Source organism: Corticium candelabrum, chromosome 1 (genome assembly GCF_963422355.1).
Source record: "Corticium candelabrum chromosome 1, ooCorCand1.1, whole genome shotgun sequence".
NCBI classification, from domain to species: Eukaryota; Metazoa; Porifera; class Homoscleromorpha; order Homosclerophorida; family Plakinidae; genus Corticium; species Corticium candelabrum.
Window position 1 is genome coordinate 14459345 of NC_085085.1, and position 27640 is coordinate 14486984.

Sequence of the window (27640 nt, forward strand, 5' to 3'; positions counted from 1 at the left end):
ATGGCGGCAGGCGGTTCGAGTCGATCTGGAGACTGCGGGGTTGTCGTGTGGGAGTGGGAGGAAAACGGAGGTGTCTGGGTGTCGTACGACTCGTTCGTGTCGACGGCGCTGGAAGAAGCGCTACGAGCGAAAAAAAGGAGATTGAAACTCGGAGACGTGACGTCGGAATTGGAGCTCTACGAAGTAGACTTGAAGCACTACAAGCAATCTCGTCTAGACACCGGTGATTACGCCTAGTTCTCGAATCTGAGCGACGGTTTTGTGTAATGCCACGCCCACGCGTTTGTGTTTTTCTCCAGGATCCAGCCGTCACGTGAGGAGAACCATCTTTCCGCGGGGCTCTCCGCAGGCACACGGTGTCAAGTGGCAATGGCAAGAGAGGGGCCACTGGCTGTGCTACGATAATAACACAAGTTCGATTCTGGAAGAACACTTGCAGAGTAGCAAGCCTAAGGTTTCTTTGTATAAATTAAATCCGAAAATGCCCTACAGGATCGACTTACAGAAATGCGTACAAACCAACGTACACACTCGTTTTAGTAGAGCAATCCAAAGAGTTCCATTACTGCAGCCGTATCCATCGGCTATCAAGGAAGACCACAAGGGCGTGCCCCAAAATTTGTCCAGGAAGTCCAGCAAGAGTAAGACAAAGAAGGATAGTAAGCCACAGAAAAACGCAATGGACGTCGAGCACTATTCGCAACCGTCTACTGGTTCTGTTGCAATGTCCAGCACTAAGCCATGGATGTCACATTGCAAGGTCGTTTCGTCCCTCGATAGTGAAGCAGCTAAAGAAGTATTTGAGATCAAGAGTTTGTATCTATGCTGTTGAGTGAATCGACGTGTTTTCTTGAAGGATTGTGTTATTTGTTTTGAAAATTTGTGTCAACCTTCTGACTATGCTACTTCTGCCGTCGACCCCGAAGCGCTAGCCGTCGTTTCGTTGAAGAAATGCGGTCACATGTTTCACAAACTCTGTCTCAAGGCTCTCTGTAGTTCTGGCACCGAGGCAAGACAAAGTTGTCTTGAATTTTTGATATTGTGTCTTATTGTTTGGCTCAATTAATTAAGAGTGATTACATACAATGCCCGAGATGTAAAAAGATTCACGGAGTTAGGATTGGTAATCAGCCACAATCGGGACACATGAAAGCGAGTCGATTGGCTTCGAGTTTGCCTGGCTATCCCACGTGTGGGACAATTCAGATACATTATGATTTCCACGGAGGTGTTCAGGTATTTAACAGCGACGAGACGAAGACATTGTGTGATAGATTGACTGTCGATTTGTGTAGGGATCAGAACATCCTGCACCTGGTAAGCCTTATTCAGCCCACGGCTTTCCACGTAGATGTTACTTGCCTGACAACAAAGATGGCAATAAGGTGAGATTTAAACCAATAGAGCAGTGGGACTTGATTGTGTACTTTACTCGTGTGTGTGTGTGTGTGTGTGTGTGTGTGTGTGTGTGTGTGTGTGTGTGTGTTTCAGGTACTACGACTGCTTGAAGTTGCATGGAAGCGACGACTCATCTTTACGATTGGTGCATCAGTAACGACAGGCTGCCAGGACACGGTTGTATGGAACGAAATCCATCATAAAACGGAGTCAACTGGCAATGCCGGAGGTCACGGCTACCCAGATCCTAATTACATATCAAACGTCTTGGCAGAACTTGCAGCACAAGGAGTAGATGACGACCAATCAGTCTGAGATGACGTCACCATTACTCAGTGTTTATTTGATAAAAGCTGTTTGCTTGTAATGAACAACTCTATTACTGTACCAAACGTTTATACAAACTTGATATTAACCTTATAATTGCAAGGTGTTGCCACCAATACAATAACTACAAAAGGACTTAGTAACGGCGGTAGGTCACGTGACGTACTACCGACTTGCTCCGCCTCCGCGCATGCGCTCATTGTCACAAGACTGAATGTTGACGCACAAATGATTAAAATTTTAGCGTAAACATGAGGCATTATTTGAGCATGGGCCGGGGCATTGTTATTTCGCAAGTACAGAGACTGCTGCATTGTTCGTTTGCATACCATCACACTACACAAACACACTACCTAATCTAATCTTACAGTTACCCTGGCTACTTTCGCTTCACTCGAGTTGTATTCCTGGTCTGTTGACGTCGTCGTCACTCAGTGGTTCTATCTGTGTGTTCATTTCATCACAACCGTGTACACATTGATAGACATGCATGGATATAAACTATACTACTCCAGCGGGACACTATGCGAGCATGGGGCATTATTATTTCGCCATGAGGCATTATTTGCGCATGAGCACTATTCCCGGAAATACGGTATATAAATTATATTAATTATTAATAGTATTACAACCAATCTCGGCTGGTCTATCACTGCCCACATTTTTAATCATCAAATGACTCCACCAATGTACTCTTGTGGAATTCCACAAGATAGGTAATCAATAGAACGTGCCATTTTGATTCAGTAATGGATTCAGCAATCACACAGACGGCTTTGTGTAATCAAACAATCATGTTTTAATTAAACATACCAAATTGTCAAAGACGAATCCACACAATTCAATTAGCACTAAATTTGCACGTCCTATGTACAAGCAGACTGACAACACATAGCATTGTCTATGAATTTCAGGAACACTCGGCCCATGAAGTGTATTAAGTGTATAGGAATCCATTGTGTACTAGACGCTACTCAGCAGAGAGTCGATATCGATATCTGTCTGCATTTGGGTTTGATACATTGCACCTGCCGATAGCTGTAGCTGTTGCTGTTGCTGCAGCGGTTGTTGCAGCAGAGAATCGATATCGACCTCTGGCTGCATTTGGGGTTGATACATTGCCCCGGCACACAGCTTCGCTCTAGACGGCGGCTGTTGCCATCTGTGGTAAGGTGTGGTAGGGTTGGACGCAGTGAGCTGACGGCTTACTTGTGGCTGCTGTTGCAGAGGGACGGTGGAGTGCTGATGTTGCTGAATGCAAGGCTGCATCAGTTGTGGCTGCAAATGGTGACGCAGCTGCTGCTGCTGCTGTTGCTGCTGTTGTTGTTGTTGTTGGTGTTGTTGTACTAATCGATGGTGATCCCTCACCTGAGATTGTGCAGGAAGTCTCACACCTTTTAGATATAAAGGAATAGCTGACTGTGTGGGAGCAACTGACCTCTGAGACGGTATGTGTTGTGGTTGTGGCGCCAGCATTGCCAATGAAGGAGGCACTCTGGTCATGGGCATAGTTGACCGGGAAGTTTGAGTCTCGGGTAAACGGACTTGTGAAGTTGACGACGAGGTCATGGTTCTAACAGTCGGTTCTTGGGACTGTGGAGGTCTCGCTTGTTGAAGAACTGCTGCCTTCAAGAATAAAGTAGCCATTAAAAAGAATAATGTAGCCATTAACCAAATTGAAATAAATGTAAATCAACAACAGATTAGCATGGTACAGTAGCCATGACACACACACACACACACACACACACACACACACACACACACACACCACATTATTATTATATCTATATCAACCCAGACAACTAGCTATATTATCTCTTACCTTGATTTTCATCATCACATTGGTCTGTAAGGAAAGATCACTAGTATTAGTCAGCAAACGACAAACACTACACAACCAGCTATGAGATATGAGTTCCTGACCTGATCATTTGGAATAATTCCCATCAGTGCTCGTTTCTGGCTGTTCCACAATAAAACAACAAGATACACTCCAGACACCGGAGACTGTACATTGATCAAGCCGATCTAAGATGACACCAAGAATTTCGTACGAACCAACCAGTCAATCACATCAAACCAACCATGGCATGAGTGAGAGCATGATAGAGTACTCGAAACGGAGTCGAGTCGGGCGTTAGCTGCGGTTTGAAATAGATGGCCTTGTGAGCTTTCATCAGTGGCAAGACATTTGCCTGTAAGATCAGCACCATACGGACACATACAATACGTAAAGTCTGACATTCCTCACGTACAAGTATCTTTACATGCATAAGCATCATCGAGAGCTTTTTCGGCCATCCAGTAGTTCGTCTAGAAGAAATAGAAGATAACAGGGTAATTGCATAATCAATGACTTTGATGCGAGAGTCAATGACTAACATATTATCACCGGGTGAAGCTAACACAGATGTGAGCAGAGTACGTACTGTTCGTGCGCCAGCAACACTCTATACAACACAACAGTCATAAAATCTCGACAAACATACGGTAGTCAAATACACGACACCGTGTCGTGCCATTCCAGTGCTCCAGACCATGCAACTTGCCTCTGCACTTGCTGTATACATAATACATACAAAAGTACACAATGATGCAAAGTCAAAACGTTTACAATCTACAGACCTGCATTGGTTGAGACATGACGGACGTCGTAGGCACAACGGGTCGATTCTGAGGCATCGTTCGAATCAACAAATTCGAATTATCGGAAACAGATGCTGGATATTGTGCAGATTGTATGAGAGATCTTGACGGGTTTGTAAGACCAGGCTTGTGTGTAGCAGCCGGATTACTAACAGAAAACGAAACGCTTTGAGTTGCCGGTTGTGATACAACAGAGCGAGGAACAGCAGACTGAGTGAAAGACAGCATGGACATTGCTGATCCAGTAACAGATGAGGCACTAGACACCAACTGTGGTTTCATGGATGAGTTGATGCTAAAGGCGGGAGGTACAACTTGGTTAGGTCGAGTTTGTGTTGCCTGATGTGATGCTACAACGTCAGTCTTTGCAGCCGCAATTGCAGACAACGATACACTCGACCGCATTGCCCCCTGTGTTTGTAAGCCAGGATTAGCCCGACTCTGGATGCTTTCACATTCGACGGCTGCAGTACTGATGAATTCACATTTAACATCTAAAGGAGGAGCCACAGTGGAAGCAAACTGTTTCTCGAGCGAAACTTTGGGTGCTTCCATCTTTTTGGGCACTAACACACCATCAGAATTACTCATAGTAAATTGATTAAAATCAACAAGCTTGCGGTACCTGGCAGTTGAAAACCTTGTAAAAGCACAAGGTCGGCGAATGATACAGACACAGCTTGAGGTAATTCATTAGGATGCGCCCCACAAGCCTTCAAAAAAAACTTTAGAGACTGCATGGATACAGTCTAAATCTAATTTACAAATACATAATTATATCATAAATAAATAAACAAACAAATAAATACATAAATAAACAAATAAACAACCAAACAAATACATAAATAAATAAATAAACAAATAAATAAACAAACAAACAAACAAATAAATAAATAAACAAACAAATAAATAAATAAATAAACAAATAAATAGTAAATAAATAAACAAATAAATAATAATAAATAAATAATAAATAAATAAATAAACAAACAAATAAACAAATAAATAAATAAATAATAAATAAATAATAAATAAATAAATAAATAATAAATAAATAAACAAATAAATAAATAATAAATAAATAAATAGATAATAAGAATAAATTATTAGAGAAAACAATCAATTGATGCTTTTGTAGCACCTCTGAATGCAACTCTATGAGACCATGATGCTTTCTAGCTGATATTAAAGACAGTCTGATGGATTTCTATTAGGGAATAAAATTAACATACAGAGTGGTTGGTCACACTGACTGCATTATGCTTTACTTCTCCCAACATCTTGGCCAGCTGCATGACAGTATACCCGGAATACGAATCATTTTGTGTGACTGCTGTTATGTAAGGGGGATTGCATGCGACCAGCAAGCAATGTCTAGTCACACTGAAACAAAACAGACAGTCTCAACCCCAAGAATAGAAGACAAGAATGTGAAACTGGTTGACGTCACCTCGTTTCCTTCATCAGATCATCTTTCTCAAGTTCATCAAAAATCTAGATAAAAACCTGTCAGAGCGCAAGTCGCACATGCCAACACCGAACCCACCTCCATAGCAGCTGCTAGTCCTTCCGCCCAATGACAAGAACACTCGACTCCGCCTCCACTGAAACTACATTTTACACACCACAACGTCTACATGCTGTACTCAAACCGAACATACAGGCACCGAGAACGACGACAGAAAGAAAGGAGTGAAACGTACTGAACAGACGTGAGCGCCTTGTCGAACTGCTCTACATCCATAGTGTGAACAAGAATCGTGGTGACGGGCTTCAGCCGGAAAGAGACTGGATTGACTGCCACGAGAGTGAATGTACGCTGCACAGACGCCAACACACGTTCACATACAACCAAACACTCATTCCACATTCAATATTCATGTCCCCCTACTTTGCTATACACCCGATTTCCATGATTTCCGTCTTCACGACTTTCACTGAGCGCTCTGCACAAAATCCAAATCGAGGGGCGACCGACGACGTCGCGTTTAGATTTGCGTGGCAACTGACTATGCATATGCGTCGAGATGTCGACGGTATGACAGCTGCTAGCTCACCTTACGGCCGGTTTGACGTAGTTGTCGAGAAGGCGAGGATACTCGAGGCTCATCACGGCGTAGCTTTCGACTAGAACGACAACTTGGCAACTCTTCGCGTTGCCTTCGTCTGAATCGTCTCCCAACATGACGCAGTGTAGTGAAGACTTGCTACAATTTGTTGTAATGTAATTATGTTAGCGAACGAGCTCGCCTCGGAGGCGCGAACATCTGTTGCAGACAGAATCGTTTCACCCCGGAAAAATTTCTAGACCGTAATGATAATTTAGGCCACAAGAATAGAATTACACTGTACTTGTTTGACAGAAATTGTATGCTCAAAAATCTGTACGCGCGTTCTATCTATCTTCATGTTTTTAATATCAAATTTAATGAACAAAAATTTCCATTTAATTAATTAATTATTACTACCAGCATTTCTCAGAGTCGTATGCAAACAAATTTGGTAGAGTTGAGTTCAAGTAATTAGGCTATATTACAAGTCGCCGTTCATCAAATTTGTTTTTGTAGCCTTAGTTTTACTTTTCTAGACACGTGAACCTCGGATGACGTCAACTGTGGAGTATGTGCGATCACGGAAAACAGAAAATAGCACACAACACAGATCACTACTTTTCAATTTCAATTTCTTAGATCTCTCCTTTGTATTACTATACCAGTAAATATACGAATAAACTCTACTAGAAACTATTGAGGAATGAATCAAGATCAAGATCTGGCTGTGCATTCTGTTGATAAACTGCACTGGCGGGCAGTTGCTGTTGTTGCTGAACTTGCTGTAACTGCGAGAGTTGTGCTCGAGCCTGCGGCTGTTGCCATCTGTATTGAGGTGGGGTCGGGTGGGCACCTGTGAGCTGATGGCTCGCTTGTAGATGCAGTTGTTGTTGCTGTTTTTGAGGGACAGTCGATAGCTGCTGCTGCTGATGTTGAAAACGTGGCTGTGCCATCTGTTGCTGCAGATGGTGCTGCTGCTGCTGCTGCTGCTGCTGCTGGAGTTGCTGCTGCTGGTGGTGTTGCTGTTGCTGTTGTTGTGGGTGCTGCTGTTGTAGTTGTTGTTGCTGCTGCTGCTGCTGTTGTTGTTGTTGCTGCTGCTGCTGTTGTTGTTGCTGCTGTTGTTGTTGTGGATGCTGCTGTTGTAGCTGTTGTGGGTGCTGCTGTTGTAGTTGTTGTGGGTGCTGCTGTTGTAGTTGTTGTGAGTGCTGCTGCAGCTGTTGTTGTTGTCGTAATCGAAGATCCCTTGCTGGAGAGTGTGAAGAAAGCCTCACGACATTCGAATACCCAGGAACAGGCGGCTGTGAAGGAGCAACGGGCCTTGCAATGGGCACATGTTGTGGCACCAGGCCAGGCTGTGCAGTCATAGACATGGTTGACAGGCCAGTCTGATTCTGCAACCGTCCAGAAGCCATCGTTGTAAACATCACTTGCTGCTGCTGTTGCTGCTGTTGTTGTTGTTGCTGCTGCTGCTGCTGTCTTAGTAATGCATCATTTCGATGTTTAAGGAAAGCCATCTAAACAACAATAACTAAAACTAACTGCAAGGCGTCTCAAACTAAACACATGATTATTGTATGTTGCAGTTATGTAAAAACAACAAACAAAAACGCATGGTGAATGGAAGCATCAAAACTAACAGTTCACTAGATGCAGGCCCAGAGTAAACATAGACGCCCTCTTTGAAAAAGCCCGGATACTTGTTGCGCAGATTCAAAAATGAGTTTCTTCAGAGTTTACCCAAATCTGGAGATTTTACTGTTGGCTATAATTATCCTCTGTATTATAGTATTATTGAATAGAAATCTAGTTACAGCAAGTAAAATTACTTTCTACAGAAAACTAAGAATTTTATCTAGAGGAAATCAAAAAATCATCACGGAATCAGCACTGGTTTCACAGTCTCAGGGGCGCCCAATTTTGAAATGGTTGACGCAAAAAACGTATTTGGCGCTGCTCATACTTTGACTCAATAGGACACTCCCACGCATACTGGTAAAATAGGTATGTATGACTGGGAATGTATGTAAAGTATGCATGACAATCCTGTCTGCATCTCAGGACCAGAGTCACCAGACCTACTTTTGGAGTCAATCGTTCCTCACCTTGACATATAGACATACCTATTCTATTGCACATCATAGTTGGTAATTGACATGCCAAAGCATTACTATGATCTTGGCGCTGCTCTGGCGCTGCAAAAATTGGCTTGGCGCTACATGCATGCAGCACCATAGCGCCAGATGGGCACCCATGCAAGTCTGCAATTCTGGCCCGGATTCACTGTGTAGAGTATGGGTAGGTGTCCTCCACCTGTCCACCTGATGCTGTATTGACATAGAACCAACGTACTTTGTGAATGACTACGGTTTGAATAGACGACCACAAAATTCATATCAGACGTAAGAATGGTACAATGCATGAAGTTGCTCTACAAGGATAATCCAGAACTACAAGGTTGATAAAATATGTTGAGTAAGCTTGCAATGGTACATACAGCGGTAAGATGCTTCAGGCATCACACACAAATATGAACTCTGTCATCGCATTTTTCTAACTGTTGGACAAATGATCAGTACCCTTTACATTAACTCCTTGTACTGTACCACCATTTTTCGCCCGCCCACGTATCACTTTCTGCTGCATAACGTGCCACAAGATGGTATCAAACTTCGAGATTATTGAGACCTTCAAGACTGCAGGCCCTGAGAGAGGGTGCACGCCCATTCACCTGTATCAGCCCTTGTGTGCCCATCACTTACCTTGTTGACATTCAGCTGCATTCAGCAGGTGCGTACCAGGTGGGGTTTGGGGTTGCAAGCAAACCCCCTCTCACAGCTCTGTTCTCTCATGGCCATTGGGTGCACGTGAGCTATACAGTGGCTATTACTTTGGACGTGTCCTGTGTGAATTGGGCTCCTGTACGGCTCGTTCTAAGCTTTGTGTTTATATAAGGGTAATGGACAAGACAAAGGTGTGAGAGTCTGGAAAAGTGGTGTTGTTAGAAAGTATTTACAACATCCGGGATTTCCATTCTGCCATTAGTGGTCGTTCTTTGCTGTTGTTTATGGCAAATCATACTATGGTACTAGTGGAATGGTAGCTTAAGAGCCTTGTAGTTCCCAACAAACGTTATATGTCTCACCCTTCTCATCTGACCGGCTACGCCCCTGTTTAGTATATATCAACTCAATTATTTTAAAACTTATTACGTCTTGTTACTACAAACATGCATGCATCATTTTACAGTATCATGTGATATGGTAGTGGTTCATTTGTTTGTTTGCTATTGTGTGTGTGTGTGTGTGTGTGTGTGTGTGTGTGTGTGTGTGTTCGCGCACGTGGTGCATGCATGCATGCGTATGTATGTTATACTAAATATTCACCTTGATTTTAGTCATCACACCAGCCTAAAAAAAGAGAACCATAACCGATACGAATACTACAAAATCTAAGTGGCAAAGCAGTATCACTTGATCGTTGGGAATAATTCCGATGAGCACTCTCTTATGCCACATCACCACAATAACACGCACGTCCGACGCCGGAGACTGCTGCACACTGATCAAACCAATCTAATACAACGGTACGACATTCACATAAACCATACGTACAAATCGATCACACCAAACCAACCATTTCGTGAGTAAGCGAATGATACAACGATCGTAATGCGGTCGAGTCTGCCGATATCTGCGGCTTGAAATAGACTTTTCTGTGATCTCTCAGCAGCGGCAACACCATTTGCTGTACACATAGAGACGAGCATTACACAGACAAGTATAACACACAAACTCCACCACCCGTCACTTACAAGTAGTTTCACATTCATTAGTGACATCGGCAGTTTCTGTGGCCATCCGGTGCCTTGTCTAGAAAAAAATTCGATCAACTCCGAGACAAATTAACTACGAGGGAGATGAAAACTAACACGTTATCGTTCGATGCGGCTACGATTGATGTCAACAGAGTACGTGTTGTCCGTGTAGAAAGCTGACGATTCTACACAATACAACACTCGTATATAATCCAACGTATATACAGTATTCATATACACCGTACAAGTTCTTGCCATTCCACCATTCCCGACCATATGATTTGTCTCTGTACTTGCTGCATGAGACACCAATAGAACAATAGCGTTACACCAAACCGACCAAAAATATTTATGATTTTATGATATACAAACCTGCGACTGCGGAGGCACGGAAGGCAGCATAGTCGGATTTTGCACTATCGGCGGTCCAATTAGAGGCTGTCTTGGATTGGGCAGACCGTCCCTGTGTGCGAATCCCGGATTATTAGCGGGGAATACACTCTGAATCATGGGTTGTAGTAAAACTGGACGAGGAACGACATGCTGAGCTGCAGTCGAGGCGGTATGCACTGCCGGCGACACAGTAGCCGATGGCATAGAAGGTAACGTTTTGAAGGGCGGATTACCGCCCGGGTTGGGCGGTGCGACCTGATTCGGTGGAGCTTGTGTGGTCACAACCATCGAGACGACATCGGGAGTTACACTCGTAGCGGTTGACAACGGCCGAGTCGACTGCACCATCACCTGCTTCTGTGTGTTGGGATTAACAGTGACTGGAATGCTTTCACTCTCGGTGACCACGGCGCTCGGTGTTCTCTGTTGTTTTATTTCAGGCTTAACGTCTACGGGTGGAGTTGCAGTACTAGGTTTATTCTCTGGCAGAGCCTTAGATGCTTCCGTTTCCTTGGGATCTACGATAATACAAAGTTATCCATCGTAATTTGCTAAAACGCCGAGTGAGACATACCGGGTAGCTGAAATCCTTGCAATAGTACTAGATCAACTGATGATATAGCTACTTCCTGTTTGGGTGATACACGTACATCACTGCTGCATGCCTTCGAACAAGTGCAAAAAGACAAAATCAACAATACAACAACATATAGTTACTATAAATGACAGACGAGATAAACGAATGATTGAGTGTCTAGCGAAAATCAATAGCTATAAATACAGTGAACGACTTGGCACCTCTGAGTATAATTTCCTGAGAGCTGGATGCTTTCTAGCTGATATCAAAGACAGTCTAATAGATTTCTACAAATAAAATATAGAAAAAAGCGAATAAAGAAATTAAACTGTGTGGAAATCTTAACAATGCTTTACTTCTCCTAAAATCTTGGCCAACTGCATGGCAGTATATCCGGAATAAGAATCATTTTGTGTCGCTGCCGCTTGGTAAGGGGAACTACACGCAACCAATAAGCAATGTCTAGTGACACTGAAACAAAACAGCCACAATTCTTTAAATACAGAATGACACACGAAAATGTTGACGTCACTTCATTTCCTTCATTACATCATCTTTCTCAAGTTCATCAAAGATCTGATAGAAACGTGTAAAATGTAAGTCACACATGATAGCAACGCTGTACACCCACCTCCATAGCAGCTGCTAATCCTTCAGCCCAGTGACAAGAACCCTCGACTCCGCCTCCACTGAAACTACACCACCACATGTCATACATGCTATGCTCCAATCAAAATTACAACACCGAGAACGACGAAAGAAAGAAAGAAAATGAAACGTACTGAACAGACGTGAGCGCCTTGTCGAACTGCTCTACATCCATAGTGTGGTTAAGAACTGTGGTGACGGGTTGTAGCCGGAAAGCGACTGGATTGACTGCCACAAGAGTGAATGTATGCTGCACAAACGTCCGCACACGTTCACATACAAGCAAACACTCATGCATCAATACATCAGTCCATACTCTGCTCGACATGCCATTTCCATGATTTCCGTCTTCGCCTTTTCTGTCGCTCAAGACTCTGCAGACAACGAAAACGACGTCGAACGCTGTCGCACACACACGCGAAATGCATATCTACGCGCCGACGCTCTAACAGCTTACCTTATGGCCGGTTTGACGTAATTGTCGAGAAGGCGAGGATACTCGAGGCTCATCACGGCGTAGCTTTCTACTAGAACGACAACTTGGCAACCCGTTCGTTTGCCCTCGCCTCCCAACATGATGGCGTCCTCAACAATTTCTGATCAGCATACACATACGCATAAATGGCTACACTGTACACGCTGTACAGCACATACTGTAACACCACCACAACGTTTTGATATCAACGACTTTTTGCAAAATCGTATAGCCTCGACACCCCAGACTGCTTTAGGTCTCACGTTACTGCGTACACGTTTTCCTAATGAAACGCTGCACACATGGGTCTAACACTGTGCGTGTAACATTTCCAGTAGAATGCCATTATCCGAGAAATCTACAGTGCAAATTAAATTCTAGTAGTTCAATCGCGAGAACGTGGAAACCCAGTTGACTGTTTTCTCTTGGTATTGTTCCGTCTAGCGCAGCTGAATCCGATAACTGCTATTAAAAAGTATCAGACGGTCAGTGTTTGATTTGTGTAACGAGAGCGCGTTTCTTTGGGACACCGAGGCTACTCAAGCAGGCCAAAAAAATCGGCAATGACTTGCATGCAGTACGTTCTGTATGAGTGGAAGTATGATGACGATTTTGGGAGCTCTGCTGAGCGAGGAGCGAATATTAGATTTGCCTTCTTGGATCCTAAACGTCGCGAAGTCCGTATTCAATGCTGTGACGGTGGAGAATCTCCGGGTCCTACTTGGATTCCCGTCTTCCTCGGTAAGGACGTTCTCCATTTTAATGCCAGCGACAAGCAGGCCAACAGCAACGCGTGTCGCGTCCACGCGAGATACGGGAAAGTCGGAATGGCATGCAGGCTGACGTTCCCTGCTGAACAGAAACCATCCGGTATCACTGGTGGCACTAATGTGTACTGGTTTTACAGCGTACAGGGAATATTCAAGTTAGTTAATGATCTTGGAACGAGGCAGTTGCAGCTGGAGTGCTATGACAGTTTTTTAAAATTATGGAAAGAGAGATTTGATGATGACCATCTTCCTGTTGATATTGATGTGGTGAGGGTAATAACAGAGACTGATACTGAGGCAGTATTGACTGATGAAAGCGGAGGTCCTGGTGTTAGAGAGATTGCTCATGCTGTAGGGGAACGAGAGAAGGATGTGGAATCTCTTGTAGCTCGGCCGTTCTGTGTTGATACACCGTCTGTAACAACAAATGTCCACTTGCCGTCTCGAATTACTGATTGGCTTAATGGTGCTTGTTGTGCTGGAATGTCTTCTTCCAGTGAGGAGATGCCATTGTGTTTGAGTCTAATTGATGCGTTGTGTGATTATTGTGATGCTTCACGTACAGAGTGGCTGTCTTGGGAGACGGGCTTTGATACGCTTTTCTTATGTGGAGTGGCAAAATGGCTAGGCAACAAGCTACGGTCACTGGAAGGGGTCATAAACGAAAGAGTGGAAAATTTCAAGTCGCGAGAAATTCTCAACAGTGGAAGCATTTTGGACTGTCGTAAATGCATTACTGATTTGTTTCATCCCGCGATGGTTGTTTTACTGTCAAGATGGATGGGACTCGTTCGTGATCAGACCTGTCATTTAGTGAACGAGCGGCAGTTGTGGCAAGACTCACAACCTCCGGCTAAAATGCGTAAAGCAGCAGGTTTTCGGGCAGATAGCAATGATGAGATGTTCTGGAACACAATTGATGAGACTCAACAATTTCGTGTTCCGGTATTACAAACGGTTTTGGAATTTATAACTGGGTCTCTTGTGTCTGGAAAAGCTATGGTATTGTATTCATTTGTGGTGCCAAATGAAAATTTGTAAATTCATAATGGACAGTATTTTTTGAACTTGGGTTGTGTCAGAGAGTGAATGTGTACTGGTCTCCCTTTTGGGATGTCAACGTTTAGATTCCCTGGATTTATAATTTTCTTCAGATTGTCAACCTCTGCTACCACACCTTTCTGGCAATTTTGTACTTTAAATTTAATTCTTAGGATTAGAAGCACAAAAATTGCGGGGGGAAAATGGAGCCATGTTGTCACAAGCCCATTCAGGATGCTACTTGTGAGATGTTTCCAAGTTTTGCTGCACTCACCTGCAGGGTGAGGTTATGCATCATCATGAGACCTGTAATGAGAAATATAGGTCCTTTAGGCAGTTTCTGTGCTTTGCATAGCCAGTTTTGGCATGCCATTGCCTTTTTCTTTTCTGGAGTTCCATAACTGCTGTAAGCTGGATGTGTTTGCCTGCTGGCTTCCAAGTACTGTAATAACATATTATGTATGATGATTGCTGAATGAGTCTGATAGATAAAGCTGTACAAAATGCAATAAAAAGGAGTAGAATATTAGATGTAATAATGCTTATTAATTGTATGTTCTATAGGAGAGCTTGATAAAGGGCACATTTCATAACCTCTTCTGCCTCTTCCTAATAGAGCGTACTGGAAGATAGAAGAGAGGGGTGGTTGAAAGAAGCGTTTTTCAGTGAAACAACTGGAAGATGCCAGAAAAGGCTCACTTGAATCTAACAAGTATAAAACAAGTAGTTGGGTCTTTCTGTACTTGTCTGCAAGGAATGGTAGATGAGTTATTGTCTTCTGTGACTATTGAGTCTACAGATCTACTAGAAGTACTCACAGTAGACTGACTCAGACAACCAGATCAATAAATCTCCAACATGCACCATTTCTTACGACCTCTTCTGTCTCTTCCAAAGGGGGTTATGAAACAACCGACGAAGTTGGAAGAGACAGAAGAAGTTGTGAAATGCGCCCTAATTAATGATAGGTAGCCAATTTGCTTAGTTCAAAAATACTTGCAGCCAATCCACACACTCCATGGAATCCACCACAACACACACACACACACACACACACACACACACACACACACACACACACACACACCACACACACACCACACACACACACACCACACACACCACACACACACACACACACACACACACACACACACACACACACACACACACACACACACACAGACACACACACACACACACACACACACTTGGCAAAGATAATGGCATACTCCATACTCTTGTGAACTAGATAGGTTTCAGTGATACACATGACACCAGTTGAACTGCAGCATCCTCTTTGATGTCATCAAGGTGGTTTAAGAAAAAACGGCCAATCTTCAGCTCTCAGTTTAGTGCTGGACAGCAATATTTAATTTGGGAGGGATCTGGATGTCTTTAGAATTTGATCAAAGAAGTTCCATTTTTGTATCAACTTCTGAATCTTTCCTAATCGCACTGCGTTTATAGTTGAGAATTTGAAGTCCAATCTGCAATGTCATGAATGAGTCATCAGTGCAACTCACGTGCACAGGCCGTAATCTTGTTCATGTGACATTGTCTGATTGTCAAAACAATCTTGTCTACAGTTAATCCTTGTAAAATGTAAATGGTGCTTGCCCAACTGTGGTGAAACGCTCGTAACTTGAAAGCGAGTTTCATTTCGAAAAGTTAGCTCGCGCATGCGTCGTCAGTTCACGTGGACGTTCCTTCGTGATGAGTCTAACAGAGAGTGATGCATTCGAAATTCTTGAACTGAGTCCAGATGCTAGCAAAGAAGATATTCGCAGTGCATACAAGCGTCTGGCATTATTGTGGCATCCAGACAAGCACAACGAAGACAGAGAAATTGCCACTAAGAAATTTCAGGAAATCTCAGCAGCATACAAACGCCTAACACAACCAGAGTCGGCGGGTATTGAAGTGCGTGAGATGAGCATGGAGGAGATGTTTGAATTATTCTCTCAGATATTCTGCCGACAAGTTCCCCGTACATTCTTTGCTCGACCTAATCCAAGGAGACGAGGCCCGTATTATGGTTATGGCTTTGATTCTGAGGACGATGACGAAGACGACGACGATGATGCGTCTGATGATGGTGAAGACACGATACCCGCATCATTTGTCGGATACATGGATTACAAAAAGAAAAAACGTCAGCAGAGGGAAGCAAAATATGGTCATAAACCAGTTGGGCCTGTTTCTCAGAAACAGATTGACGACGCAGAGAAATTGGCTAGTGAACTCCTGATGCAAGAGGAGAATGAAAAGCAGAAGGCGGAGAAGAAAAAGGCAAAAAACAGGAAAAAGAAAGAAGCCATGAGGAAAAGAAAGAAAGAGAAAGCAGATCAGGAAAAAGGCACGAAAGGGAGTGATGTCAAGGTGGTCGAGAAGCAGGCGAGTGTAGAGTTGACAGGAGAGTTAGTGAATGGTGAAAAGGGCAGTGACGACAGTGGAGCTGATGAGATTTCAGTGTGGGATACAATGAGTGCATTTGTGGATCGTGTAGCACAAAAGACAGGTGTCCATACCAACATACCAGACACCGATGTGACAGCACACGTCGAAATGCCCAAACCAAGAGAACACGTTCCAGTAGGTGTGAAGCCCGCTCAGCCAAAGCAAGATGTGGCATCGTCAACACCAGCAGCAGGTTTGTCTCCTGAGAATGAGAGTGTTACACCAATTGTTTTGAAGAGCCAGCAGGTTGCAAGTCGAGGGAATGACCTCGCACAGCTGGGTCATTTTAATGCTGCCGTTGATCTTTTCACGGAAGCTATTCGATTGTATAAAGATGATCACCGATATTATGCCAATCGTTCTTACTGCTATGATCACTTAGAATTATATAGTAAAGCCCTCAAGGATGCAGCAACTTGCATTACATTGTCACCCAACTGGCCAAAGGGATACTTCAGGAAGGGACGTGCTCTAGTTGGTTTGAAGCAATTCTCAGACGCAGAAACGACATTCGAACAAGTGTTAATCTTAGACAAGCAATGTGTGGATGCAGAGAATGAACTGGAGAATATCAGAATACAACAGTTGGTTGACATGGGATTCAGTAAGAAACAGAGCGAAGTCGCAATCAAGAAACATGGCCAAGTGCAAGTGGCACTTGAATCTATTCTATCCGGTCAACTGGATGAGGATTATTCCAACGACAGTTCACCACAGACCAACGGAAGCAGCCTGAATGCACAGACAGCACAACCGTGTACCGTCTGGATCGGAAACCTCAATACCAATAAAGTCACTAATGATGAGGTATCCAGAGTGTTTTCACAATGTGGAATTGTTCTAGGCGTTCGGATTTTGTCCGAGCGTCGTTGTGCATTTGTTACATTTGAAACTCCAGAAATGGCTGCTATTGCAATCAGGAATCTCAATGGCTATTTCTTGGGAGGCAAGAGGCTAGTTCTACGATACCCTGACAATCCCAATCGACGTCATGTATTGGAAAAAAGGCAACAGTGAGGATGGGTGGATTGGATGCTCAAGATATGTAGGTCACATGACTTTACATATATACACTCTGTGATTAATAATTAAATAATACATATTGCACATACATGCTCTTAGTCTCTCTTGCTATGAGTTTCGCTGTCTCTGTCTGTGACATCATCGAATTGCATAAGATGAAATTTTGCTGCTTGTGCACGAATCATTATTCTTATAGCCCAATAGCCCAGAAAGATTTCGAGAAACAGAAAAAGTACCATCGGACTATGGACTCCTCTCTCGAGAGGTAGGACGACAGTCGCAGTGTTGAGTAGTAAGAACAAGAGTAATGGCAACTGTATGACCAGTGTAAGCAGCCAGAATCCTGCCAATTCGGGTACCTACATAAAAGACTCAATAAACTTTATATATAATATGTGTCTTACAAGAGGTGTGTGACATGCACAGACAACAACTTTTATGTCAACAGATGCTGCCCTCCAACTGTAGGATTCAAGTGTGTGTTTTGGTTTTGTTTGTTTGTGTTTGTCTGTTTTGTGTTGGTCTGTGTTTGTCTGTTTTTGTGGTTATTTGTGTTTATATATATATATATATATATATATATATATATATATGTTTGCAATTGTATGTGTGCAAAACCAAAATGAGCTGAACTACAAAATTAAGCTTGTATTACGACTAAGTACTCATTCACACACACACACACACACACACACACACACACACACACACACACACGCACGGTTTCACTTCTTCCATTGTCAGATCTGAAAGGAGTATCTGCATATATCAGCACTCCCACATAATAAGTGCCCTCTCCCTTAGCAAGGTCAATGATCACTAGTAGTAGCGACTACCGTCATACAGCGAGCATAGCAGCCAGTTGTATTTAAAGACTTGCACAGTACACAAACCAAATCTCTGGAAACGAAGCATATTGCAAATGAGGCTAAGCATTAAAAACACAAATATAATAGACCGTGTTACCCTTTTTAGACTCACACGTATTTACATATCAGCAGTTTATTACTAAATCAGTCAATACGTATACTTAGTATTTTCATTTCTAAATAAATTTTGACCTTTTCTTGTAGATTTCCTACATATCCCAGATAGAGACGGACAGCCTCCACAATTGCCATGACAATATAGATAGTGATCAGTATGACTTTGTAATGAAAAGCCAGAGACGCAAACTGAACAGAGTACAACACACAGTTTAGTTCAATTGCCAGTCCACCAGTCACGTGAATAAGCTTAGTGTTGCCTTGAATCCCAACATGTACAAACAAGTGACAATCCAAAATGGAGAAAACCAAGCGTTGAAAAAGAGAGACATTTGAAGAGGCAAATTAGACAAAATCTCACCGCCTGATAGAGAGACATCACAAGAACGTAAATAAATCATTTCTAATATGACAAACCTGTGAGTAGAGACGCTTGTGACGTACTACCACCTAGTCTTTTAGATTCAGGAAATACAGCGGCCGTAACAGTTACGAGAGGAGTCCGCCAAGCAGACTGAGCCATAGTGGTCGGTACACTCGAGACGAATCACACCACTCGCGCTAGCTACGCTATCACTGCAGCTCCCGGATAAGAAACAGTGTGTGTGTGTGTGTGTGTGTGTGTGTGTGTGTGTGTGTGTGTGTGTGTGTGTGTGTGTGTGTGTGTGTGTGTGTGTGTGAGGAATCATTAACATGTTCTAGTTATCTATTTCAAAGTCAAGATGTCAAACAAGACTGTACAAAACTTTATCAATGTCCACGTATATTATACACTCAACGTTAGTAAGTTGAACTAATGAGATTCATCACGTTGATGTGGCATATGAAGAGTTGGATCATCTGCACAGCCAACCAGTTCATCAAACATGCTAGCAAGGTCACGTGGTTCCAAAGAACTTTCCACAGCAAAAGCTCCTAATAGTAAACACATTCAGATGTAAATTCAATTGACAACTGAAGTCCCTATCTATCTGTCCACACATTAACTACCTCAAACACTAGTACAAAAACAAACAATTTCAACATGTAATTTCCAACACACACACACACACACACACACACACACACACACACACACACACACACACACACACACACGTGCATTGGCAAAAGTTTCAAACACACCTTCACTCTCTTGATGGTCCGTCTTGGATGCTGCCACTGCTGCTGCATGACGATCAGGGTGACTCGTTCGTCCCAACTTCCCAAGAAGTTTCTTGCTTGCTTTTATTGGATTAGGAGCATTCAACTGAGCAATGAATTACAAATTTGTATAATTCAATGTAACAGTTACTAAACAACAATGCTAAAATTTTACTTTGAGTCCAAACAAATACTTGGATTTGTCATGTGTTCTGCAACAATATCGAAAGTTACAAATAAATCATAAACAAGACAAACTCACAATGTATGTGTGTGTGTGTGTGTGTGTGTGTGTGCACGCGCACGCACGTGTGCATGCGTAAACAATGCTACCTACCCAACGCCCTTTCCACTCTCTCCTCGTGACTCCCCTGTGTCAGGACGACTAAGTCCCAATTTCTGTTTAATAGCCTGACACAAGAGTTTCAAAGATACAGCCAACCAGTACAGAACACAACAACACTAAACTACCACAATATTCAATTCTTAGTATTTAGTTGTCGCAATTCAACTACATCTCACACAGAAGCAACTGAATTTGTACAATTACATGACAAATAGAACATTCATTAAACTCATTACAAGACAGGCTATTTGTCTACGGAAGACTACAGCTAACTTGTAAATTAGCAATCCCGAATCCAAATATAAAAAATCATTAGCCAAGCTTAAAACTATCCGTTTGCCAACCCACCAATCCACATCCCTGTTCACCACTGGACTTCTGTCTGCTGGTTTATCTATCATGTATTTGCACCTCTCTTCTATCCATACAATCGATTACTACACAGATTATCCTACCTGAGAGACAAGGCACTTTTGACTTTCTTTCTTTATTTCCATGAGTAGGTCATGCCAACTCCAAGTTTCATTATGATATTCCAGGGTCGGCAAAGTGACTCTCACATTTTCAACATCTTCGATATTTTTCTCCTTTTCTCCCTACATTGTCAAACAATTAGTAAGAATAGAAACACAACAAGCACTGACCACACCTTATAACTGACACACAGTGGAATCTCAGGAATCTTGATGTAAATAAAGCAAGTCTTGTTCGTTGCACGTTCCTAATAAATCACATTACTCTTGTCAGTAGATCGCATCTGCATCTCACCATCTTTAAGTTACAAAACCTCCATCAACGGGTCGTTTAAAAACAAGGTGTAGTTGTAATACAGCAATGTTATACGCAAACATGCCACTACATGTACAGATGCAGCTAGCCACTAGTTCACCACAAGACCCAATCAAATTCCAAATTTGTTATCTGATCTGTTTGAAAGCAAAGCCACATATGTCCTTCTTGACCTTTAGCAGACTCTGTGATTAGCCCAAGAAGCAATGGCTAGTAGTACCAGCCCAAGTTGCTCCACAGTGTAACAAGTCTTCAACAGCCCAGTGACTCCAGCAAAGACTTTCTAAGTGGAAATTCACGTGCATGTTGTACATGCCTCTAGTGTATACACTCACATAGTTAGTGACATAGTTGGCCACAGAGAGTTGGTTTGAACTGTACTCCATTTGAGTACACTCCTCACCAAGTGATGCGACTTCTATGAAGTCTCCTGTAACCCAAACTCGTATATTTAAATTAACTGTTTAATTTCTGCATTTATAACTAAACTCTCAACCGCATTCCCACTATATCTGACCTTCATGATATCGATTTCATCTTCATGCATCACAAATTGTCTACTTGATAATTTCTTCTGTTTTGGTGTCTGTGTTGCAACAACATATAAGCTTCACCACAAAATGATGCATTAGACTCTGACCTTTGTTGTAGGAGACATAGGTGGACTTGTCTCAACAAAATTTGGAGTTACTGCTGAGCTTCTTGAATGACTGGAAGACATGCTGCTAGAGACCTACAAGACAAAGAAGTCTTAGGACTACCTTCCACACGAGGATGATCAATAGCAAATTTTAGATTGTGTAAAATGACATGAATAGCACTGTAGCCGGTAATTTCACACATTAGACAGGCACAACTTAACCAACCAAGGTGTTTACAACTAAAGACCAATACAATAGATACCCAGCTTTCAATGCTGCATGCACAACCTCTCTGTCAGCATGCTTTAATATGTAATTCACTTTAGTAAGTCACATACACCAAGCACCACATGTTTGACAAGACCACAGCATGATCTGATGTGACGTATAATCATCAGATGCACAAGACCTAGAGCTAGTATAAAGTTTCAGCGTGTAACTCTTAAGTGACTCAGTTAACCACAATAATGGCATATAACAGTTTGGATTTACAGTTTACATCTCCCCATAGTACCAAATACCATCAACATGTTGATGCACTGTACATATAATTCTACCAAAATGACAAACATAAATTCATGTAACAAACCTTTCACTAATCGTGAATGCCTCATACAATTCCTATCCTATAGCAAGTTCCATCTAAAAGAAGCTTTTTTCTAAGGTTGTACAGATCAGATCTGTTACCATGCAGAATGCTTTCAAAAGTGCAAATAGAGGCATGTTTACAGTGTACAGGCATCATTGAGTTTGTTGAATAAAAGTGTCGCTATCTTACCTCTGCTGGTGATCTTGCCCGACTTTCAAGCAACCCGGTATCTACAACAAGCACTCCATAACAGCATGTGCAGCTAATATAAGTATGTGGGAATATACCTTTTAGAGCTGCCAGTGCTGGTGATGCTGGTTCTTCATGGGCAGAGTCTGCTTCAGTTTTGTCCGGAAAAAAGTATTTCATCAAGGTATTGTAGAAATAATGAGTGATCCGCACAGCCAGTGGAACAACATTGATTTCAAAGTGCTCATTGACAGCAATACCTCCCACTGTCCACACAGAAACAGAATGTCTGTTACAAGCAATCAATCAATCAGTAAAAGATCATACCAGGTGGCAGCCCCACAGAATACACTCGCATTGATACTGCTTTATCTATCCTTACACCACGACCAACAGAGTCATTCAAAGACAATGCGTCCTGTATGAAACAAGCTCGTCAACATTGCCTTTACAAATAGAAATGCACAAGATTATACTCGGTAAGGACTGTTTGGCAATAGGTTGTGTACAGAGAATGATTCCAGTTCAAGTCGATGAGACCAAGAGTTGTCACTGTTGGTGACTCTACTGTAGTTGAATCCTTCTAGATTGACATCAGCTAAGTCAAGCTGGCCGTCATCTTGCATGATACGCCAGTAAGCTTCTCCAAACCACACCTCTTGACGCCGCACCTTCGTAGCTTGATTTGCTAATGTAAATATCCAAACGTGATTAATTTCTTCCACAAGAACATAAATTTTTATTACACATGGATATATTATTTTACATCTACACTTGTGTCATCATGACTAAATTAGGAAAGTTCCACATACAGTCTTATCGTAAAAATAAATCATGAAAACTAAACCATGTGATTGCCTTTCACGCACGTTAGTCACATTTTTAAAGATTTATTGGACATCTGTTTTATAAAGGGCTAATAAACTCAGAAGTAATAATAGAATCATAGTGCTCTCTGTTCGTTGTGGTTAGAGTACAATATAAAATATCTATATAGAAGATTCACACTCTGTCCACCAAATAACCAGACAAGCAATTGCTGTTGCAATAATCAATAACATAAAAGTACACGTGTGCCTACCAGCAGCTCTAGTTGGGGTCATGTAGAGACGGCTTTCTTTGAAACATCTAGAATGAAATGGCAATTCAAAATTCTCATGCACTGACATACAGCTCCCAAGTCTTTTGGTACCTGATAAGTACTTTGAGGTCGTCACTAGCAGCACTTAGCTGCTCCTTTGTCTGTGCTAGCTCTTGTTCAAGATCACTAATCTCCAGCATCAAACTAAAGCCAAATCAAGCACTTAAGTCAAACATATGATAAGCAAAATAACTCGTAATTGCTACATAACATAACACCATAGGTCTGTCACATGTGTGATGCCAACTGTCTGTTACCTTTTATGTTGTTCTGAGTCAGTTTCATCATCAAGTTCCTTTAGCTCATGCATCTTAGAGTACCAACTTCTCTCACACTGACGAACGCTCTCCAGTAAATGACGTGCGTTGTCTTGAAGCTGCATGATGTGAACCTTTGGATCTCCAATATCACTCAACTGCAATCTGAAACGCATTCTCTCCACACGTTCAGATGTTTCCTGTCAAGAATTAAGACATTAAACACAACAACTCAATCTTTACTTATTAAAACTTCCTACCTTCTTCTTTGGTTCCACATACAACAATACATTAGTGACAATGTCTGTGATTATGTGGTATTGAGCCTGTGCACCATACTTGATAACCAGACACAAAGCAAGATCAGTAGAAAACACTTACAGAGTTTGTGCAAACTTCTATTTTGGGATGAACCAATGTAAATGTGTTGATGGGGCCTTCTGATTCTCCAAAACAATATGGAGAGCCTGGAGTAGGCTACATGACAAAATTTACACACAAATTCAAGACTTGAAATGATCTATTCACAGACAACAAAGTAAAAGATAGATACATAGATAACTAGGGAGCCAAGTAGCTGGACAAAGGAGTGGCAAGCAGCCAAAAAGACAAGAAAGACAAACGAGAGGCAAGAAAGTCGGTTGATCAGAAAGTGACAAATCTACAGTTACCAGAACAAATGACTACAGCAATCACACCAAGTACAAACAATACTATTATATCTGTAGTAGAATGCAAATTTGACATGTGCATTGCATTGGCTCACTGAAGGCCTGAGCTTGTTTGAAGATTGATCTACTTCTCCACCATAATCGGCATAGTAAATTTGACAGTCACAATGTGATACAATCCTCTGAAGCTGAGGAGCATCTCCTTGATCTCCACCAACTACAGCAGTCACAATCCCACCTACTGCTGTTCCAGAACCAACCAGCTCAGAGAAGGAGAGTGAGCTTGTCGAAGCAGTGTCTGAATCAACTCCTACAGACTTTACTTCCAAATTAGAGATGAGGCTTGAAGGTAGCCACTGAAATGTATCCATGGAGATTTCAGAGCGCCCATCAACAGGGGCAAAATACTAAACAATACAAGATAGCACCACACATAAACGACACACATATTTGATGCTCTAACCTGCATTTTCCCCAGACTTGCTACCAATGATGTCTTAACAACCAATTCTCCACCTTTGTACTGTGGGCAATGTCGACATCCCTTGACTTCAGCTGTACTGGCTGTGACTATTACCGCACCCTTCGTATCAGTTCCTTTGAATACAACTTGGCTGTTCACCAACTCAACTGCGTATGTACAGAAAACCATTTGACAACAAAATATGTAATTTTTCAAGTCACACTTACAAAACCACATCCTCTCAATGATGTCATCTTCTGAACAGAGATGAGGTCCGTAAAGATGAGGTCCTGTTGGCTCTGATGTCTATAAACCACAGACTATTGATACTCACACAGCATGCTTCTAATGATTTATACAACATCAGCTGTTGCAACAAATTTTGTTGATGATTCTTCAATGAGTTGATCCAACAATACAGATCCACTGCTGAGACTCTGTCTGCTACTAGATCTCTCTAAAGGTTGGTGCTCAATTCCTGTAGATATTGTCTGGGCCTACAACAAAATGTCATCTTTGACAAACACAGACAATGCAGTTGTCAAGCCGAAGAAGACCTGGCCAGCATGAACACTGAGTGCAGCAGATGACAGATTTTTCTTCAAGACCTACAATGACGCAAACGTTCACAAATAGGAGAGGATGTATAAAATGTGATGAACTGAAGACACATCTTTGTACCTGAGCATTTGTATAAGCCTCAAACAGTTCAAACAAAACATTTCTTGTTAAGCTTGACCAACAACCTTTACATTCCTCAGCTCTGAATCGATGTTTAAATCCCTACACAAGAGCAATAAATGATAAACCTTCATGCAACTTACAGAACATGACTAACTTTAATCTCTTCCCACTTCTCATCCTGGTCGTATGTCAGTTTCTCTGAACTGAGAAAGTGTGACTGTTGACATCTATCCTCGCTCTGATCTGATCTTCTTTCATCACCATCCACAGCTTGCACAACATCAATCTGCACGTCAGTCCATTCAGCATGAGCACGAACTGTGTTCCAATCAGATTCAATGCGACGTAGTATTTCTCCAGTGTCAGGCAGTAACGACATACTGTAGAGACCTGTGAAGTAACCAGGACCACACAAACATGAAATTCCCTTCTTTTGGACATGTGAACTCCAATAATCCAGCTTTAATTTTGGATAAGAGATAGAGACACTGATATCTCTACAGACAATGTACATGCCTGTACAAAACCGCAGATCAACAACAATCAGCAGTTTAGATCTCACTTGTAGTGGCGGCCCAAATTCAGTTTTGTTGGTCTGTCGTTGGCAAACACCCGGCCTCTTCTAATTGGTCGAGTAACAGCAGTTGTTACCACCTTGTCACACAAACCAAACTAAAGTGTTACATCAGAGACAATGACACATCCTATACCTGCAAGTTCTGAAGAAAACGCAGTGTGCTAGCATACAACAAACAGCTCGAATGCAATTCTTGTGCCTTTGCAATAGAAATAAATATAGAAACCACATTTTCTATTGTTAACTGTAGCTCACTGTGTTCCTTCCGACTTCCAGTGATATTTCCAAATTCAGGTGCTTTGATCGAAAGTGGTAGTATGAATCATGTGACTGCAAAGGTATAATAAATAATGTTATTTACCCTAAACACAAGTACAGTACAGACTGACCTGGTCACTAAGACAAGGTTCCTTGTCTGGAGCACAAGGCATTACCAAATGATGACTGTTGGGATCGCCATTACATAGCCACACAAGTTTGACACTAACATCCATCATAATCAGCAATATTGGCTAACAATATCACACCATACATACCATCCTTCAAAGCCAGGAAATGAGATAAACTGACAGTCGTCATACTTGGAAGCGGTCCTGACATTGATCTCGACATCACCACCAAGTTTGAAACATCCTGCAAATAGCACTAATTAAATACATGGCAATACTAGAGACTCAGAGAATGTAGACTGATTAGCAACCATTGATAAGTACAACAAACTACAAAATGCACGTTCAATTAGGTCCTTCATTCTCATTATTCTTACATCTACTATGACTCTATTGGTCTTACTGACTGACGTTCACAAGCCAACTATAGACTAACTATAAAAATGAGGCTAGCAGCTAAGTAAAAGGCAGACTATAACTAAAGTAGATAGAAATATTTAGATGTGTTGATTACCATTAGACCATTCTCCCTTGAAGTCCCGCCATTCGAATTCAAGCTGTTCTGACACAGTCTGAGGTAGTAATGATGTCATAAGATGCCAATCAGTGTGAGTAGCATTGATTCCAAGTCTACCATGAAATAGCAACCGTGACTAGATACAGCAGACAATCATAAAACAGTACCAATATAGAACACCAAGCACTCTAATTTACTTTGTCCCACCATGGAATAGGAGAACTTGGATCAAGACTAGCCTTGCTTAGCAAATCTGCACATTGTATTCACATTGACACCAACACCTTCGCACACCACAAGAAAGGAAACTCTTACCAAATGCTAAACTGACTTGTGCAAGTGCTGGCTCAAAAGACGATCCCCATGCAATATCCAATCTCTTCAAATCTGCACAGATGGCAGACAGATGATAAAATGATATAAACACAATATACATAAGTGAATAAGAGCTAGTACAACACACACTGGTAATATAACAACTAGAAGCTTAATAATACAGCCAGACTTCTTTCCTCACCAAAAGTTGCAATAAATTAAGAAGTTGAGACTTTATATTTAATACAGCAAAAAATAACCTGCCTTTAGATAGACAAACCAACAACTGACAAACAGACAGATGACAAGACAGATAA

General features: G+C 42.0%; 7 protein-coding genes across 8 annotated transcripts in view; 3 read left to right on the plus strand and 4 right to left on the minus strand.

The window, feature by feature from the left end:
* On the plus strand, window positions 1–1855 carry LOC134176480 (probable E3 ubiquitin-protein ligase DTX2). Its single transcript, XM_062643153.1, has 6 exons — window positions 1–223; window positions 300–796; window positions 857–1009; window positions 1072–1236; window positions 1296–1385; window positions 1492–1855. The coding sequence occupies exons 1-6, from the start codon at window positions 1–3 to the stop codon at window positions 1711–1713; spliced, it is 1350 nt and encodes a 449-aa protein (XP_062499137.1). The 3' UTR covers window positions 1714–1855.
* Window positions 1856–2506: 651 nt separating this feature from the next.
* Window positions 2507–6949, minus strand: LOC134176888 (mediator of RNA polymerase II transcription subunit 25-like). Its single transcript, XM_062643564.1, has 16 exons — window positions 6432–6949; window positions 6266–6320; window positions 6078–6193; window positions 5921–5984; window positions 5825–5868; window positions 5643–5757; window positions 5516–5581; window positions 5000–5087; window positions 4354–4940; window positions 4238–4288; window positions 4111–4178; window positions 3984–4041; window positions 3813–3923; window positions 3652–3756; window positions 3551–3574; window positions 2507–3351 (listed from the first exon to the last, which is right to left on the minus strand). The coding sequence occupies exons 1-16, from the start codon at window positions 6557–6559 to the stop codon at window positions 2689–2691; spliced, it is 2343 nt and encodes a 780-aa protein (XP_062499548.1). The 5' UTR covers window positions 6560–6949; the 3' UTR covers window positions 2507–2688.
* Window positions 6950–7040: 91 nt separating this feature from the next.
* Window positions 7041–12528, minus strand: LOC134176870 (mediator of RNA polymerase II transcription subunit 25-like). Of its 2 annotated transcripts, none has more exons than XM_062643554.1 (16): window positions 12315–12528; window positions 12174–12231; window positions 11992–12107; window positions 11841–11904; window positions 11742–11785; window positions 11566–11680; window positions 11431–11496; window positions 11207–11297; window positions 10612–11150; window positions 10485–10535; window positions 10354–10424; window positions 10237–10294; window positions 10059–10169; window positions 9896–9997; window positions 9809–9832; window positions 7041–7939 (listed from the first exon to the last, which is right to left on the minus strand). In XM_062643554.1, the coding sequence occupies exons 1-16, from the start codon at window positions 12431–12433 to the stop codon at window positions 7112–7114; spliced, it is 2457 nt and encodes an 818-aa protein (XP_062499538.1). In that variant the 5' UTR covers window positions 12434–12528; the 3' UTR covers window positions 7041–7111. The 2 variants fall into 2 exon arrangements, with proteins under 2 accessions (XP_062499538.1, XP_062499532.1); XM_062643548.1 differs by having other exon boundaries at window positions 11841–11928.
* Window positions 12529–12875: 347 nt separating this feature from the next.
* On the plus strand, window positions 12876–14430 carry LOC134190013 (uncharacterized). Its single transcript, XM_062658426.1, has one exon. It carries the CDS (start codon window positions 12896–12898, stop codon window positions 14141–14143), a length of 1248 nt encoding a protein of 415 aa, XP_062514410.1. The 5' UTR covers window positions 12876–12895; the 3' UTR covers window positions 14144–14430.
* A 1408-nt stretch (window positions 14431–15838) lies between these two features.
* LOC134185451 (uncharacterized) lies at window positions 15839–17697 on the plus strand. Its single transcript, XM_062656696.1, has one exon. It carries the CDS (start codon window positions 15860–15862, stop codon window positions 17618–17620), a length of 1761 nt encoding a protein of 586 aa, XP_062512680.1. The 5' UTR covers window positions 15839–15859; the 3' UTR covers window positions 17621–17697.
* Window positions 17698–17721: 24 nt separating this feature from the next.
* Window positions 17722–19145, minus strand: LOC134194801 (transmembrane protein 17B-like). Its single transcript, XM_062667289.1, has 4 exons — window positions 19030–19145; window positions 18873–18976; window positions 18688–18801; window positions 17722–17985 (listed from the first exon to the last, which is right to left on the minus strand). Exons 1-4 carry the CDS (start codon window positions 19133–19135, stop codon window positions 17722–17724), a joined length of 588 nt encoding a protein of 195 aa, XP_062523273.1. The 5' UTR covers window positions 19136–19145.
* A 164-nt stretch (window positions 19146–19309) lies between these two features.
* LOC134176094 (bridge-like lipid transfer protein family member 2) overlaps window positions 19310–27640 on the minus strand; it is a 20210-nt gene continuing 11879 nt past the window's right edge. The window contains exons 32-63 of the mRNA XM_062646149.1: window positions 27324–27395; window positions 27206–27261; window positions 27006–27144; window positions 26639–26735; window positions 26492–26585; window positions 26358–26432; window positions 26236–26301; window positions 26088–26179; window positions 25680–26022; window positions 25523–25624; window positions 25399–25449; window positions 25204–25338; window positions 25069–25147; window positions 24842–25008; window positions 24474–24785; window positions 24089–24184; window positions 23968–24033; window positions 23708–23907; window positions 23502–23594; window positions 23391–23437; window positions 22786–22997; window positions 22637–22727; window positions 22408–22575; window positions 22310–22350; window positions 21531–21623; window positions 21408–21476; window positions 20751–20822; window positions 20557–20697; window positions 20093–20166; window positions 19931–19967; window positions 19738–19861; window positions 19310–19527 (exon numbers count right to left, since the gene is read on the minus strand). Of these exons, the coding sequence (XP_062502133.1) occupies window positions 19406–19527; window positions 19738–19861; window positions 19931–19967; window positions 20093–20166; window positions 20557–20697; window positions 20751–20822; window positions 21408–21476; window positions 21531–21623; window positions 22310–22350; window positions 22408–22575; window positions 22637–22727; window positions 22786–22997; window positions 23391–23437; window positions 23502–23594; window positions 23708–23907; window positions 23968–24033; window positions 24089–24184; window positions 24474–24785; window positions 24842–25008; window positions 25069–25147; window positions 25204–25338; window positions 25399–25449; window positions 25523–25624; window positions 25680–26022; window positions 26088–26179; window positions 26236–26301; window positions 26358–26432; window positions 26492–26585; window positions 26639–26735; window positions 27006–27144; window positions 27206–27261; window positions 27324–27395 (3626 nt within the window). The 3' untranslated portion in view covers window positions 19310–19405. The remainder of the gene's footprint in view (window positions 19528–19737; window positions 19862–19930; window positions 19968–20092; window positions 20167–20556; window positions 20698–20750; window positions 20823–21407; window positions 21477–21530; window positions 21624–22309; window positions 22351–22407; window positions 22576–22636; window positions 22728–22785; window positions 22998–23390; window positions 23438–23501; window positions 23595–23707; window positions 23908–23967; window positions 24034–24088; window positions 24185–24473; window positions 24786–24841; window positions 25009–25068; window positions 25148–25203; window positions 25339–25398; window positions 25450–25522; window positions 25625–25679; window positions 26023–26087; window positions 26180–26235; window positions 26302–26357; window positions 26433–26491; window positions 26586–26638; window positions 26736–27005; window positions 27145–27205; window positions 27262–27323; window positions 27396–27640) is intronic.